At 40.4% G+C, this 16,039-nt stretch overlaps 2 protein-coding genes across 3 annotated transcripts; both read right to left on the reverse strand.

Moving 5' to 3' along the window:
* Positions 1 to 101: 101 nt before the first annotated feature.
* LOC122661006 lies at positions 102 to 7,427 on the reverse strand. Its single transcript, XM_043856294.1, has 6 exons — positions 7,043 to 7,427; positions 2,593 to 2,663; positions 2,453 to 2,517; positions 1,910 to 2,374; positions 1,741 to 1,831; positions 102 to 293 (listed from the first exon to the last, which is right to left on the reverse strand). The coding sequence occupies exons 1-6, from the start codon at positions 7,182 to 7,184 to the stop codon at positions 207 to 209; spliced, it is 921 nt and encodes a 306-aa protein (XP_043712229.1). The 5' UTR covers positions 7,185 to 7,427; the 3' UTR covers positions 102 to 206.
* A 4,123-nt stretch (positions 7,428 to 11,550) lies between these two features.
* Positions 11,551 to 14,976, reverse strand: LOC122660823 (probable inactive heme oxygenase 2, chloroplastic). Of its 2 annotated transcripts, none has more exons than XM_043856064.1 (5): positions 14,368 to 14,976; positions 13,712 to 13,935; positions 12,393 to 12,500; positions 12,082 to 12,295; positions 11,551 to 11,847 (listed from the first exon to the last, which is right to left on the reverse strand). In XM_043856064.1, exons 1-4 carry the CDS (start codon positions 14,939 to 14,941, stop codon positions 12,197 to 12,199), a joined length of 1,005 nt encoding a protein of 334 aa, XP_043711999.1. In that variant the 5' UTR covers positions 14,942 to 14,976; the 3' UTR covers positions 11,551 to 11,847; positions 12,082 to 12,196. The 2 variants fall into 2 exon arrangements, with proteins under 2 accessions (XP_043711999.1, XP_043712000.1); XM_043856065.1 differs by having other exon boundaries at positions 12,082 to 12,299.
* Positions 14,977 to 16,039: the final 1,063 nt, after the last annotated feature.

The following is a 16,039-nucleotide window of genomic DNA, read 5'->3' on the forward strand; positions in this document are numbered from 1 at the left end:
ATGCAAACAGCTTATCGATGGAACTTGAGCAGTATCGTTGTTCCGATCTCCATCACACAATACATTGATAAGAATCTTAAGAATGACAAAAAGATAGAAAGATATTAGACAGAAAAAATAAATAAATAAATAAAGCTACTTTGTTCTAGATTTGGTTGGCGATATTGAACTTCCTACTCAAGCATTTTGGATATGCGAGAAGACCCTCATGCTCCATATTTAGGGGCCTTCCAAATCTTAAATGCTACCTCATGCAAAAACCGGTTTGCAGGCATAGCAAGGTTTGCACCGTGCTGCACGAAGAGCAACAAAAGCAAGACATATATCAGAGAGTATGCAATTCATTGATACCTACAAACCCAGTATCTTTGTTTAGACAAATAGATTACTTATAATTCATGGTGCACTACTCTGCTTGGATTTGTGATACAACTAACCCAATTTTTTGGTGTTTATGGAGAGGAGTACAACTCCAGAAAAGGAGTCAAGGAATCAGTAAATAGAGGAAGGGAATATGACTGTACAACTAGACTATACAATAGATTCCAAATAAATACATTGGTAGTAGTAGTACCCAAGCTCTCCCTAAATATATTACTGAAGATGCCAGCTAGCTTATTTGGTAAACTGTGTTGAGAGTGTTGAGACCAACAGACCTAGGTCTAGAGTCTATCATCCCCCAACCATCAACAAATTATTCCTGCTTGGCCACGACTCCCCCCCCCCCCCCCCACACACACACTTTGTGGCATTTTTTGAGGGTTGGGGGGGGGGGGGGGGGGGGAGGAGATAGAAAGGTCAATTTGATTGAGGGATACTCCCAATTCTTTTATGCACAAAAACAGAAACAGCCCCACAGTCATTAGTAGGAATGGTGATGAGTAAAATGAGCTTAGAGGGGGAAAATTACTTCTGGAGATAATAGCTTTACTGTATAATCTGTACAGCTGATCAGACTATTTGCTTGATAGCTTTACTGCATTATCTGTACAGGTATTCATACTATTTGCTTGATCTTTCTATGCTCTAATTTATGAGCATTGGCCCTTTTATAGTCCCAAATTTTACATAAAGAAAAGGGAATGAAAGAATTAGAAATCATTTTGGAACCAACAGGCAACATGTAGCTGATATTTAAAAGTTCACATAACTTATGATCCAGATTCTATAAGCTTGTAAATCTTAATAAACTTCAAATTAGTTATTAGTAAATATGAAAGCCAATAATTGCTTCCACATTTTGTGCTAACTTTAGCTAAAGACAGTTCAGTGACTGTATTTCTTTGAATTTACATGCATGCGTATTTCCAGAAACGTGCACAAAAAAAAATCTGCACCGCCTGCCCCTCTCCTTTTTTGTGTTTTCTTACCATGCTCATCTTAAATCCCAAACAGTCGAATACATCCCAGCTTATGACACCAATAAAGGCTAGCAGAATACCTTGGAATCTTAGTCGTCCCCCCCCCCCCCCCCATCAGCTCTTCTTTGAGTAATGCTAGCTGATTTAAGGTCGGTCAGAATGCTGAAGAAAGCAATGCACATTTTAGACTGTTCTACATGGACACTAACAAAACATTCAACAGATAAGACAATGTGGAAATGTCCTTTCATTCCCCGATAGGCCAGTAATTGAGTAACGAGGATGAACGTAAAAGTTTCTACTCAATAGATTATGAAATAATCATGATTCAAATAATATAACCATATTAGTTAGAAATTTCATATCAGTTAATGTTTACCTCCTTAAATTCCTCGAATGAAAATGTCTCAACCATATCCTTCCGAGTTACAGCCTCCTGCCACTGTGCAATTAACATTGGACAATGGTGCCTGCAGGACAGAAATTAGAAGTTTTTCAGTATATGTTGCAAGAACACCAAGAAATGGACAGTTTTACTTTCCACTTACCGAATGTTTTTCAGTAAATTCCCTCCTTTCATAGTGTAACTTTGATTAGGGACGAGCAATGAAAGATTGGAGTTTGTCTGCTTGTGTGAGATCAAAATTGTTAAATTTGGATCCTCATCATTAGATACAGCCCCATAGCTCATGACAATAGAGAAGTGAAGACAGGAACCAACTTCTGATCCAGGTCGCGCTGTTTGCGTAATCCTTCCAACCAAAGCATTGAGCCAATCTAGTTCATTTTCCTTCCCAACATGACCAACATGCACCAACACTAAATCAAATTGGCTCGTTTCTAACATCCTTCCCTCATGAAAACCCAGCAACTGTAATATCTCAGAGACTAAAACATCCTGGGAGGATTCATTGGTCAACTCATTAAAACCAAACACTGTGAAGCCAAGGTTTCTTCCCAAAGACTTCACGTTTGAATTGGTTGTCAAAATAGCAGCTCTCAGTCCCATGAACCTGAAGTTCAATACAGAAAGATGTTGCTTTATATGATACGCAACAGTATCAAGTTTAGAGAGACCAAAGCTATTTTACTTCTCTGAAATAGTTGGCAAAAAGGATGTTTGCTGACATTCAATTGTGGAAGCATGCTCTCCATCCTGAAAATTAAAGTACATCAGCTAACAGGTTCACTGGTTTTGTGCTTTAGGACATGAATAAGTTATGAAACTTACTTTGCTGATGTAATCATAATCGGAATCCAGTAGTTGAGCCATCTCTCTAACCACTCTCTCATCCTCAGTTTCTGCATGACAAATTCAAGTACGCTTGAAAAGTAACAGATAAGTCGCAAGATAATTTTTATTTTAGTATCATATTCGAAACTAGATTATGTAAGCTCTCTAAAGCACTAGATTCTATGTTGAAACTAATATTGCTCCACTTGCTACCTGGTCCAGGAAGTACTAACAGTTACATGAATAATTTTGCAAATGTGACATCATAAGCAGTGACAAATTAATTGGCAATGGCATGTTAGAAAATAATCATTCAGAAAGACGGAAAAGAAACGTTTCCAATGAGTTCTTCTACATACAAATCTGATGTTGAAACCGATGAGCTGGCAGAGAAGAAATAGTAGCAATTATTAGGTCATATTAGAAAATAACCTAATCAGATCTCCGTTACAAATTTGAAACACATGGACAAACCTTCTCCTATGAAGCACCATTTTCTATGTTATGAAGAGAATATACAGCGACTGCATCTGAATAACTCCTCTTGGTTGTTTGGGGTTTGGGTTCACACATAAAATGAGAAATGTGGAAATAGAATGTAGCATTTCATTAATTCATGGCCTTAAGGAGGTTTTCATCACCCAAGACTGTATGCGTAGTATGTCTGGATTCTCTCAATAAAAGGAGAGTTGTCATCTAAATTCTTCTTCTCCGCTGCCATATATGCAGCACAACAACGAATTGATTTCTGAACATAAGATAAAGTTAGAAAGTCTTGGCTCCTCCCATGGCAGATGGGAAGTCAGCTAATCACTTCTACATTTTCCATGGTAATGCGAAGGATCTGGCTCTATTTCCTATGTCTCCTCCAAGTCTCCTTGATGTCACCCAGTGATGTCCTTCACTTTATGTTGAGTTTCTACTAGTTACTGTATTCCATTTGGGCTGAGGCAAGCTCTATGTAGAATTGGAGACACATTACTGGAGAGAGCCTGAAGAATCTTGAAGGAGCAAAATAATAGGTTATTCATGGTTGCAGAAAACCTAGAGCAGCTTGGTCAGCTTCAAAGATTGGCACATTCCAATTTCCATGGACCATCCTCTGGTTCTATCATTTACAGTTGGTTCCAGATTACCATGTCCTCCCCTCCCATTGAAATTTGGCCTAGGGATTTGGTGAGTGTTCCCTTCACAATCAACGTACAACAGGTATTGGTGGTCCATTTCAGTATAGTGAAGTAGACATGATTCGAGTCTTCTATGGTCCATTGGCGTAGCAGAGTCAGTTAAACTGGAGCATATATCACTGTTACCTAGCCTTAACTATTCTTCTTCACTGCATTAGAGCTATTACACCATAGTAATTGTCAGATTATATTTGATAGTAGAGCTGCATGGAGGGTTTCTCATCTTGTCAACATAATTAAGACCTTCATCTCCACTATGATCATTTTGTTCTCAATGTAACCTCATTTCAGTAATGTCCAAGCAGGAAAACTAGGTAAAAAGTGGTGCACTAAGGAAACCTATGTACTTTGGTCATCAACCAACAGTCTTGGGTGGTTACATTTTGTGTGTGATAGTGTGTCTGTGTTATTGTTCTTCTTGTTGTTGTTTAGATTGTGTATTCAACTTCTCTTTTTTATTATTTTTGGTTATCAATGAAGTCATTTAACAAAAGTTGCATCTTTTTTTCTTTTCTTTTCTTTCTTTCTTTCTTTCTTTTTTTAAGTGAAATTTTATTGAATATATAAAAGTGGGCAAACAAGCCTATGACAGAATACTGGCAAAGAAAGCTAAAGCTTACAAAGGGGGGGACTCAGTCCTAAACCATATTGACGAGGGCGTCAGGCCGCTCGCAAACCCGAGAGGAAAAATAAAACAAGGCTACGGGGGATCTGCGAGGCGCACCGAGGGGGTCCTTGTCCTATTTGATCGTCGGGGGATCTCAGCATATACACCAGGCCGATCAAAAGCCACACGAGCCAAAAGAGCCTCCTCCTTTGGTGAAAAGGAAGATGCGGTCTCCTTTTCAACCAGAGGTCTATCTACTGCCATGTCCACCGCTTTAACACCAGGCTTTGCCTTCTTTTGACGTCGAGTTCTACCAATAACTGGAGTTGCCATACGGCAACCCACACGACCACCTCGAGGGGCATTCCCGCGGCCATTGCGATTTTTCCGACCCAACACCGGAGTCCACCCACCTTTCATCTCCTCTTTGATAAAATTGGTCATAATCCGACCCACCCACGTCTGACCCGGATGCACAGGCAGAACCCACACCTATATTTAGGCCCGAATCCACTCCATCCGACCCACCTACGTGAGAAGATCCCTCCTTATTTGAATATAAAGACTCCTTTCCCAACTCAATCTCCACCTCATCATTACTTATAACTCCCATATTCCTTGTTGCATTAAATTCTTTATATTGATTACCATCATCCTCATCTACAGCCGTATGAGAATCCACAATGGGATCAAGATGATTAACCTCTTGGATAGACAAATCTTTACCTACCAAACCAGCACCAATATCTTCATTATTGGACTCCAACGAATCCTCCTCCAGGTCCGCTAACAACGCAAAAGCTTTATCAACAATTACCGACTTCCCTCTATTATCCTTGGACTTATCAATCCCCACTAAATCTCCACCCAATAAGGTAACAGCATCCAAAACTGCCTCCACTTGACGTGGATTATGCTCCAAGGAAGGTGAGTGTGACTTGGGATCTTCCTCATTAGGAAGGATACCAAAGTTGTCACGATTCTCATGAGCCGAGCATGACCGAGAATGATGCATCCTAGATCGTCGTCGTCTTCGCCGGCCGCCCTTCCCCTCGATGGTGGGAACATCCCGGTGACCTCTCGTGGCAGCATCCCGATCACCTTCCTCAGAACTACACTGAACACGACACTTCTCTAATGAGTGCCCTACTCGTTTACACAAGGCACACCACTCCAGTTCATCTTCATAAACAATACCCTGTTGGAACTAGAAAGGATCGCTGGAACCAGGATTTAAATGCTCCACTTGGATTTCTCCAGTTCTATCACCTTCCACGTCAACTTCTACCAAGACTCTAGCGAAGTTCCCAAACAGCAGTCGCTGGGTCCGCCGATCAATCGCCACAGGCCTTCCCGCAGCTTTGGCCATGGAGAATAGTATTTTTTCATTCCAGTATTCAAGTGGAAGATCTGGGAATCTGATCCAGACCAATTTCGTCGCCGGCGTCTTATCGTGTGGACTAAACCTCGGTCGCCATCGCTGGAAAGAGACAACCTGGGACCCCACCCTCATTGTACCACGTTTCCAAACAGCCGCCATATCGCTCTGCTTCTCAAATCTAGCCAGGAAATAACCTTTCCCCATCGGTGATAGCATCACCCTTCCCTCTAATTGCCATGCAGATCTGCATGCTCCCCTTATATCATCCAACGTAACAAACCGAAAGTTGGTTCTGCCAATCAAGGCATTCTTGAAATTTTGAAGTTCAGATTCGTAAGCCTCTTGGGGTATAATAATCTTTGTAAAATTACCAGCCTTGATAGGGTCTGGTAGATCGGCCAAGACTGGCAACGACCCACCCACAGCCTAGGCGTACGAATGCCCCAAAGGAGGCCTAGAGAGGCCACCAACACCATCGGCTTGCACCGCAGCACCCAACTGCTCCACCCCTTCGGCCGGTTTGGACATAGGCCTGAAGAAATCAACAATACGCAACTGCTTCCCTATCTCCGGCAGTTGCCGCCCCCCCGGGTCATTCGGCAGCACCTCACCCATCCGTAATTGCTCGATCCGCAACTTGTGAGTCGTTTAAGTCTGAATTTTGTCTCCAACAAAAGTTGCATCTACCCTACACATAAGCAATATAACTAGCTCATTAAAAACAATCAATGTGTGTCTTCTCACCCCAGGTGGCATTACCATTACCATTACTGAAGCAATATGTTCATTCAATTTGTGGAGTTACTGATCAGCATTTACAAAACCTGAAATGGAGAATGAAGAGTTGTTGAATCAACTCATGGTAGTCATGCGCTCCAGCCACGGCATCAAGTTTGGGTATGAATGGATTTTTTGAGCACATCAACCAAGAAGTGATCAATTTAACTTGAAATTCCTGAAGAATGCAAGTCAATGATGAATTACATAGGTTCTTACATCTCCCCCCCCCCCTTCTTTTATTTTTCTGGCCATCTCTTCATGAATTATTGCCTAGATTCTCAATCAGCATGGTTCTGACTTTGTTCTTCAGCCCTGCAACCCACTCTTCCACATGGTTTTATTACGAGTAACAGATCAAAAAGAAAGTCAAACAATGACATTAACACAATCCAGGTCCCTTGATTGGCTCCAATACTGTATTAAAAGCTTAAAACAAATTCATCACTCATAGAAGAAAGAGAGAAAGGAGAGAAGGTTAGAGAACGTGCAGACCTGCATCAAGGGAATGTGGAAGGGACAAGAAGCCGCATATTCCCCGAGCCGCAAGAGAATGCATATTGGTATGCGAAGGAGAAATTAGACGCACCAACCCATCACCATACAACACCAAACCTCGGCTTGGTTTGTCAGCCATTTCTTTCTGTTCAAAGCAGGATACAAAGCAGAAGAAAGGGGAGATTTTGATTGCGATTGAAGGGAACAAAACAGGGAGGGAGGTATAGAATCAGAGCTATGTCAACTCCAGTATAATGCAAATATGCAAGCTCAACTAGGGAGAGTGCATGTGCACATGAATAAATTTGAGAAAACTGCAAACCCACCATAATGATCAGCTCAACATGACATATATACGATGGTAAGCCTTGAGAAAATATATGATCATAAATAATACATGTGATGTGCACCATATTGAGCAAAAGTACAACTTGGGTATGGCATTTTAAACTTTGGCTCAGTTTATTCCAACCGAAGATACTTTAACCAAATTGTTTTAAAAGCAAAAGAAAACTTCCAATTTAATTTTCTGGATGTTCTTTTCTGGAGGGGAAAAAGTGACATATCTTGCTTAATCATATAAATGCCACCTACTGAGGATACTAAACCCATTATATGTTCCAATGTTCCTTTCATCATTCAAACATACCAAATTATGCTTTGTTATCATGTAAAATAAAAAAGAAAATACAAAATAAATTTTATAACCACAAATCAATTTTCCAAGAAATATTATTTTCATTGAAATAAGGTATGTACATAACACCTCTATACACTATAACAGAAAAAATCGCATGTGCCACCCTCTTCATTGCTTGGGGGGTTGGGGAGAGGGGGAAGAATACATAGAGTCTGTTTACAGTATGTTAGTAGGCAAAAACTGATATAACCATGTATCTGAAATATTTAATATCAAATATAACAGTGAAAATAATGCATTTTAGTTTGTCAAGCACAACGTAATAGGATTAAGAAACTTTAGCTCTCTTTGCTAAAAGTTCACCGAAAGCATTTCTGCTCTTTCTTAGAAAGAGATTCAGTCGGTTTCTGGGTTAGAAAGAGAAAGGGTTTGGTTATTTTATTGGGTAAGGTGGTCCAGAATGGAGAAGGTGTTTGGATAACCATGCGCTGCTACAATTCAATTTCTTTTGTTACACCGATTCTGGCCCTCTCTGTGTCCATTTCTAGTCGGATTGTTGTGGGTTCCTTGATGTTTTCATTGATGTCCCCTAATTCAACCTTATCAATAGGTGCAGCAATTTCAATCGTTTGATCTTCTACAAGAAGCACCTGAGAGAATGCCTAAAAAGCTTCTGGTAGAGACCCATGAACAGTACTTGATAGACAGACAAATACAAAATCTCTTCTGGTTATCCAGTGAGGCATCCAAAATTTTCGGTGGAGATCCTGGAAGACATAAGCTTCGATGCATCTCCAACCTAATTTTCCGTCGGATTCCATTCTCTTTAATTGTTGCAAGAAAAGGCGCGAGTTTTATTGGAATAAAGAGAAGTAGGGAAAATCTACAATAGCTGAAACAATATAAAAAAAGATTCCACATCAGTCTGATTGAAAGTTGTGCAACTACAAACCTGCAAACAATTTCAAAAGTGGAAGTCCGTTCTCTCAGTTCGCCCCAAAATATACTCTGTCTGATCAATTGACCCTCGATTGCATTCAAACAAGAGAACGGGAAAAGTGTTCTCAGTCACAGATCAAGCCTATAGAAGAAGCTTAGAATGGCCTGCTCATGCGGTGAGGTAGGGAGGGTTCGACATCATTAAATATTCTAACCGAAGGGTTCTCTGAGAAGGAAATGAAACGAAATTGGGAAAATTCGATAAGAAATCATTCATACCAGTCGGCAGTGCGCTTCAGCAGCTGCCAGCGATCGCTCACTTCCCACTTCGACAAATGAGGATCTTAGCCGAAAAATTGGCTTCCTCAGGTACTCGGTTCCTTTTTCGTTATTCTTTTGTTATAACTGTTGTGATTTTACCCTCTTAAACCCTGGAATCAAGACATTATAACACGTGTTTATTAGGATGGATATTCCCCTATTTTTTAAGGCAAATGGTTCTGATAAACCCCTTATATATAGAGAATTTTTGTTTCTCATTAATACCATCTAAAAAGTTTCTATGTTGGGTAAAATAGAAAGGAAGAAAATTTTGATGCAGTTAAAACAGAAAGGAAGAAAGTTCTCTATTTGGCGGAGTAGAGGTGGTTATGAGTAGGAGTGTCAAATGTTGGTCTACATTGGTCTATCTATACGGTTAAAGTCCAATATCGGATTGATCGATTCATCGGATGATCCGACTAGTAAAACAACCTGATACAAGATTTAGCTTGATTATAGATCAATAACCAATCAACCAAATAGAAATATGTCCATGCCTTAACCTACGAGTCATGGTGTGGGGCCGTAAAATCTTCACCAGTTGACACCCCTAGGCCCTAATGAGGAGAACTCAAACGTCAAAAATCTCCTCCTTTGAATTGCCAAAAATAACCCTCCCAAGAATCTCAATCCTTCGTTTTTTTGCTTTGTCGATCAGAGAGATGAAAGTTCCAATGATCCATAATAGCTTTGGTTTCGTTCGTCTGAATCCCCAAATCGCAGAGCACAGGGCAATAGCAAACTCGTCTGATTCAATCACCTACAAGATCTGGGTTTCGTTCGTCTGAATCCGCAAATCGTCGATGATCAGTGAATCTTCAAATCGTCATTCGTCGAGAGAGGGAAAGTGAAGAACAATGCAATTTGAAATCTTCGAATTGGACCTTTCTTCTCACAAGCTGGGCAAGCGCATTCTCTTCAAAGATGTTGAAGAAAGCACAAAATCTCCATGAATGCATTCTGGTTTTAGACCTTTGAAGCTCGAAAATGGAATGGGGAGATGAACTGTCGGACGAGAGGGAAAGAAATTTTTGGGGGTTTCGTTTTACATATCCAGGCGGGTTCTGAGCGATCCGGTAAGGAAAACGGGTTTGGCTAGCTGAAATGGTGCAAATCAGCCTCATCCACACAATTCGTTCAGGCCACGTGTCGCACGCTGAAGGTAGCATTACAAAACACTCCTCGATATGAGAATTGGACAAGATTTTTATCCATTAGAGAATCACCTCCTCCAAAGAAAAATAGCTCATGATTGATTTTGTATATAATTGTAAAAAGAATGCTATCTGATCGAATGCGGCACGCAACCCCTGCAGACAGACACAGAGCTACACAAAATGACCGCCACATTCCCATAGAGAGGCAAAAATTCTTGAGGACACATCAATCATTTCGTGCGGCCATGTGCCTAGGCATAGGGGCCACGCACCGCACGCGACTAGATAGCATTCTCTTTCCCTGAAAATTTTTACCAGAGGGGTCAGTGGAAGTTTCAGCGGCATGAATTGATGATGCAACATTTCAGCTTATAAGAACCGTTGGATAGATAGAACCAATGATAATGCAAAACTCCAATTTAACCATATGGATCTACCTTATATTGAATTGGGGAAGAGTTCTCCATGGGGGAGTGTGGCACCTGAGCACACACGGACCAATGAAAGCATGCACGAAAACATCAAGAAGGTGGGCATTTCTATTTTTCATGGGAGCGGGCAATCATTTTGCACCCCCCCTCTTGTGTCTAGGCGTAAGGGTCACACTCCCCATAGAAATCATTTCCTCTATTGATTTATTTATTTCCTTATGTCCAATAGTGTCATCCATTTCCCGACATTTCAATTCTGGTTGCTAGGGAAATTGAAGTGAAAATCTCAAACCTAATAAAGAAATTTCTGCAATCATTATCCCAGAAGGTTACTTCACGAACTCCGAATCATTTCATATTAGGTTATCAAACTTCATTTATTGGTTGGGTGTTAACCTGTAATGGAATTTCTGTTTTGAGAACTATAATGTTTTATTCAACTCTTGGCCCAGTCTGTGGCCTAATCAGCCCGGCCCTAAAATAAGCCTGAATAGTTTGACACCACAGAGGACCAAAAAGTTTAAGGTCAAGCCCAGCCCTAGTCTGATATGTGATGTCAACTCAGCCCGATTGCTTGCCCTAGGCTCAAGGTTTGGGCTCAAGCCTGAACTACATATACATGAGGTTAGGCCCAATACATAAGGCTTGGGCCCAAGCCTGAACTACACATGCTCTGTTTGTTTGGACGTAAAATTTTACGCGATAAAATTTTACACGTTGAAAAATTTTCTAATGTTTGTTTCCATAAAAAAACAAACATTGGAACACTTTTCAACATTTAAAATTTTACATCTAAATTTTTTTGAAGTGAATTTTCAAGTCTGGAAAACTTTACGTCGAAACAAATGGAACCACAAAAGGGGATCAAGAAGAGGGGACAAGAGGTATACTAGGGGGTGGATCCTACCTGTGGAACTGAGGCTTAAAACCGCGACCTCAGGGGGGGCCCAAACGCCTACCGCACTAGCCCATTAATCTCCTACCTCATCTTTGGCATTGATATTTGACGATCTCTGGGCTGGAACCCATCTACCGGTGGGTCCTGAATTCTGATATTCAAAAGATTTTACAAGGTTCAGGAGAGGAATCAGAGCATATCATTTGTTAGATTAGTACTTGGTTCTAGTCAAGAAAAAACACACAAAGGAAAATAATAATGTTGGTATTTCTGTTTCCAGGGATATTTGATGATTGATGATGATGGTATCATCCTCCACACCTTCATTGAACCGGATATTTCCATTGACAGCCAGCCCACTTCTGTTACATAAATCCAACAAGTCTGATACATGAACCATTGGTCAAGTCAAATAACTGCATCACAGATTATACAAGGTCCTGGTAAGAAGCAGAAAGGTATGTAGAAGAATGTGGGTTTACTGGTTTAAACTTAAAAATTGAAAAAAGGAATATACGAATGCGAGGTGGAGAAAATACAAGGGTGTTTAGAACAGTCTCTTATTTTGCTGGACTAGTGCATGCATGGACAAGTGTGTGTGTGTGTGAGAGCTAAGCCATTAGACAATAAGGGAAGATAAGAAAACATACAGCAATTCCATTTTGCTTAATTAATAAGTTTCCAGATGGTATAAGTTCTTCAAGGTAGAACCAGCCGATGCCATGTAATTGGAGAGCATTTTCAGATCCACTGAGTGAAACCATGTTAGACTACTAAAATTATCAAGCGGATGATCTGCCCTAAGAACGTGAACGACTTCTTTGCTTCTCTCAAGCATCTGTTTTTCTCATCTCGCGTCCAATGCTGCCTTGTCAAAAACCCATAAGCCAAAAAAATAAATCAAGAGAAGTTCTACTCATTCCTTCTGAACAGATACAAGTAACTTACATGAAGCATTTACCTCCCCAAGCCTGTTGAGCTTCTCTCTTACATCTTTCAACGTCTCCTGCACATCCCCATCCCATTTGTAAAACTCCAGCTGCCTTCCTTCGAGGAGCTTCTCTGAAACCTACAATGACAATGCAGAGAGACCAGCCTGTAAATCTTACCACCAGTGTAATTTTATGAGAAAGGACTTATCTCATGAACTATTAATTCACAGTTTTCCAAACAAGGAAAAATGATTCCTGTACTTGCAGATATCAGGTAATGAGGATACAGTTCATGGAAACCACAAGTGTGAAGGCCAAGAATACAACATCTAGAACATAATATTTACCAACATAACAGAGATAAGAAAACAAGGGAGAGAGCTGAGAGGAGTTATAGGAATATTTCCAATCTTCATATACTAGGCATTACATATGTTGCTATGCAGCGATTCACTGGAAAATTGTAAAAGCATGTTTAAAGCTTCTGATTTGCCACTTAATGTACAGAAGCTTTCATTTCTTGATTTACTGTACTTCCGTTTTTGTTCACTGTTATATTATCCTAAAGTCAAGCAAGGCCATTCTTCTTCCCCAGAAACTTTGATGGTTTCTGGTATGCAAATACTATTTTGGACATGCACTCAAATGTAAATTTTGGTAGTTTACATTCATGGAACGATTTGGTAAAGAGAGAAACCAAAAATGAGAAGTTAAACCGTGTCTAGTACACAACATCCAACTATGTATGTCTAATTTGTACATTCTAAATTTGTATATACTGACACATGGAATTATTTATTGTACTGCAATTAGTTCATTATTGTACCCAATTCTCAATGAATGTTTTGTTCAATGGTTATAAATAAGTGAATGCATTTTCATTAGTAGTAAAGTCTGCAACTAGCTATTTTCATTGTAGGATCTGTTCATGCACCTTTAAAATGAGCTTCAAAGCCAATCTAGCTGCATCACACAACCTAAGAACCTAGAGTCAGAAGATCCGACTCCTAGTAAAATACAAACACCATTACTAGAACATAAACTTCACACAGCCCTACTTCTCAAATATGTAACCTAAAGAAACTCATATTTAGGAATGAAACTAGGTTATGGATACTAAGCCCTTGGATGATGGATCACACTCGGTATCTTACCAGGCATGATTAAATAAGATGGCAAAATCTCACCACTGCTGTATGAGGTGTCTGACATCATAAGAACTCATTAAACACTACCGTGCCCTGCACTCGTAGGATTTTCTTATTTCATACATTAAATTCCAAATATTATACAGCCATGAGAAGAGTCATATGCTCATCTAAATGGCCCATGAATGACAACATTGTACCTGTTTTGCAATCACTTGACCACCGGCAATGTGGGCAAAATATACATTATAAAAATGGCAGAGAAACAGCGGAGCACTCTTTTCTGCAAGTTCCCTCAAATATTCAGCATAAGAAACTCCAGGAGGACCAGGTTCTGGAATCGCAATATCCTGTTGAGCAAACCACTCTAGATCTTTGGAAAGACATTCAGATCGCTCTAATCCAGTTTTTCGAAAGTAAGCATCTGTAGAAAAAGACAGACAGAGAGAAACCAGTTGTGAGTGACAGGAGTCCAATACAGAGTAACAAGTATGAAAGAGTCATTCATCTATGCCATTATTTTACTCTTACAGAGGTTGCCAAGCAAAGCAAATCCATAAACAAGCTCCTCACCATTTTTCTTTCCCCTCGTTTCTAGTTCCTGTTCTTGCTATTATTTGACTGAATAACTAATCTTAGAACTGGTCTCCAATCAAAGCAGTTCTAGAGTCTAAACAGTACTATGTTCTTATTTATTTTAGTTTCAAAAGCAGATTCGGATTAATACCCTGTACTCATGGCTGCGACATGGACACAATAATAGCCCTAAATTTGCGAAAGCTGCTTTCATGTGTAAAACAAGAAATTATTGGAAATAGAAAGCGAAATTTCAGAAAGGGAGGGAAAAGAAGCTCACAAGCGACATCATCGGATGCTTCGACGATGCTGTCAAGGGTATCGAAGACAAGCTTGCTGTCGACCAGGTACTTGAGGAAGCCTTCCATGCTGGGTTGCCACGTCTCTTCCACAACACCATCTGGCGATGATGACGATTCCTCTTCTTTCATTTCTTCTTCATCTCCTACAGTAGAGATAGGCTTACCTTTGTTGTTGCGGAGTCTCATGGCAACAAACCTCATCTCTTCGACGATGCCCTCGTTTTCTCCTGGATAAAGCTTCCTGTATCTCTTCCTCTGCTTTATAACTGGAGGTGGTTGAGGAACTACTGCTGTCGCTGTCGAGGCAGTATCATTAGCAGTTGAATTATCCGAATTAGAGCAACAGAATAGGAAAAGGCCATTATTTCTGCTCCTCTGAGACTGAAACTTTGCCGTATTAAACTTGGGTAACTGAAACCCAATTTCATGGCGAAGTGAGAAATGTAGTCTACCACCATCTACCAAAGGCTTACCCACCAACGGCCTCAACGACATCTGGAAAGGCGAAGTTGTCTGTATTGCAGCTGCTGCTGCTGCTGGAGAAGAGAACATCCTCTCACTCCCTCTTACCACGGCAAGTTTTGGCTTCGGGGTTTTAACTTCCAGACTTGAGAACTGCTTAGATTTTATAACCCTCCAGAGGGAGAAAGTCGAGGTTCAACCGTTCAAAGGAAAAGTTTTCTCTTTTGACACGAGCGAGCCACTTTGGATTAGGGTCGCAGCTGACGTGTGCATTATTAGCCAAATTTTTTTCTTTTTTTTTTGGTAAAGCATTATTAGGCAAATCATTACTGGCAAAATCTTGTTGTAAGTTTTAACCAAGGGCTCATGTTCTTTGTGCTGCGCCCAGACAGATGGGCTTGCCACTCAAGGGGTAGGGTGGTTATTGCGCCCACCCCATGTGTCTGGGCGCAGCCTGCACCCTTGGTACAGAGAACATTCTCCCTTTAACCAAAGGGCTAATCAAATAACCCAATTTTTTTTTTGTGTGGGGGGGGGGGGGGGGGAACCCTGTGGGAGAGTGTGGCCTACACCAGCACTCCCATGAGTCTATCTCTCTCCTCCTCATATGAAAAGACCCTACTGCCCCTTGTTTTTGTTTTGAGAAGGAGAAAAATATACACATGGGAATGCTGACGTAGGCTACACTCCCAGACAGAGAACTACTTACCTTTTTTCTTTAAACTTCCAATGAGAGAATCTCATTTTACATAAAAACCGAATGGGAGAAAGAACGTCACACGAGCAACGCACGCCGTCCCTATGTAATACACGTTGTCCTTACGCCTATACATAAGGGTATGCATAATGACTGTCGCACCCCCTTGAAAGATGGAAATGACTAGGGAAGCGACGGTCATTTCGTACACCCTTGTGTCTGGGGCACAGGGGCGGCGTGTGTTGTGCGACCAGATGGCGCTCTTTCCCAAACCGAATTATGTTGAAAAAAATTAATATTGCATTAAACTAAAAGTTTAATCTTTTCTAATTTATGTATTAAATATAATATTTAATAATAAATTTTGAAAATAATAAAATGGACCATTAAATGAAGATCACAACTTAATCACAATTTTTGTATTTTAAAAAGGTAAAAAAGTAGGATCGAGTTTCCCTCCACTATGGTGAATGGGAACTGAGGGGGTTTCA

The sequence above is a fragment of the Telopea speciosissima genome, chromosome 5, assembly GCF_018873765.1.
Source record: "Telopea speciosissima isolate NSW1024214 ecotype Mountain lineage chromosome 5, Tspe_v1, whole genome shotgun sequence".
Lineage (NCBI taxonomy): Eukaryota > Viridiplantae > Streptophyta > Magnoliopsida > Proteales > Proteaceae > Telopea > Telopea speciosissima.

Excerpts from the sequence above, each read along its gene's own strand:
- LOC122661006 (XM_043856294.1), bottom strand. The coding sequence starts at position 7,184 with ATGGCTGACAAACCAAGCCGAGGTTTGGTGTTGTATGGTGATGGGTTG. Across the intron at positions 2,664-7,042 it reads TCCACATTCCCTTGATGCAG|AAACTGAGGATGAGAGAGTG; the intron begins GTCTGCACGTTC and ends TTTGTCATGCAG. Across the intron at positions 294-1,740 it reads CATTCGAGGAATTTAAGGAG|CACGGTGCAAACCTTGCTAT; the intron begins GTAAACATTAAC and ends CTCTTCGTGCAG.
- LOC122660823 (XM_043856064.1), bottom strand. The coding sequence starts at position 14,941 with ATGTTCTCTTCTCCAGCAGCAGCAGCAGCTGCAATACAGACAACTTCG. Across the intron at positions 13,936-14,367 it reads AGCATCCGATGATGTCGCTT|ATGCTTACTTTCGAAAAACT; the intron begins GTGAGCTTCTTT and ends CTTTTTCTACAG. Across the intron at positions 12,501-13,711 it reads GTCAAGTGATTGCAAAACAG|GTTTCAGAGAAGCTCCTCGA; the intron begins GTACAATGTTGT and ends TTGTCATTGTAG.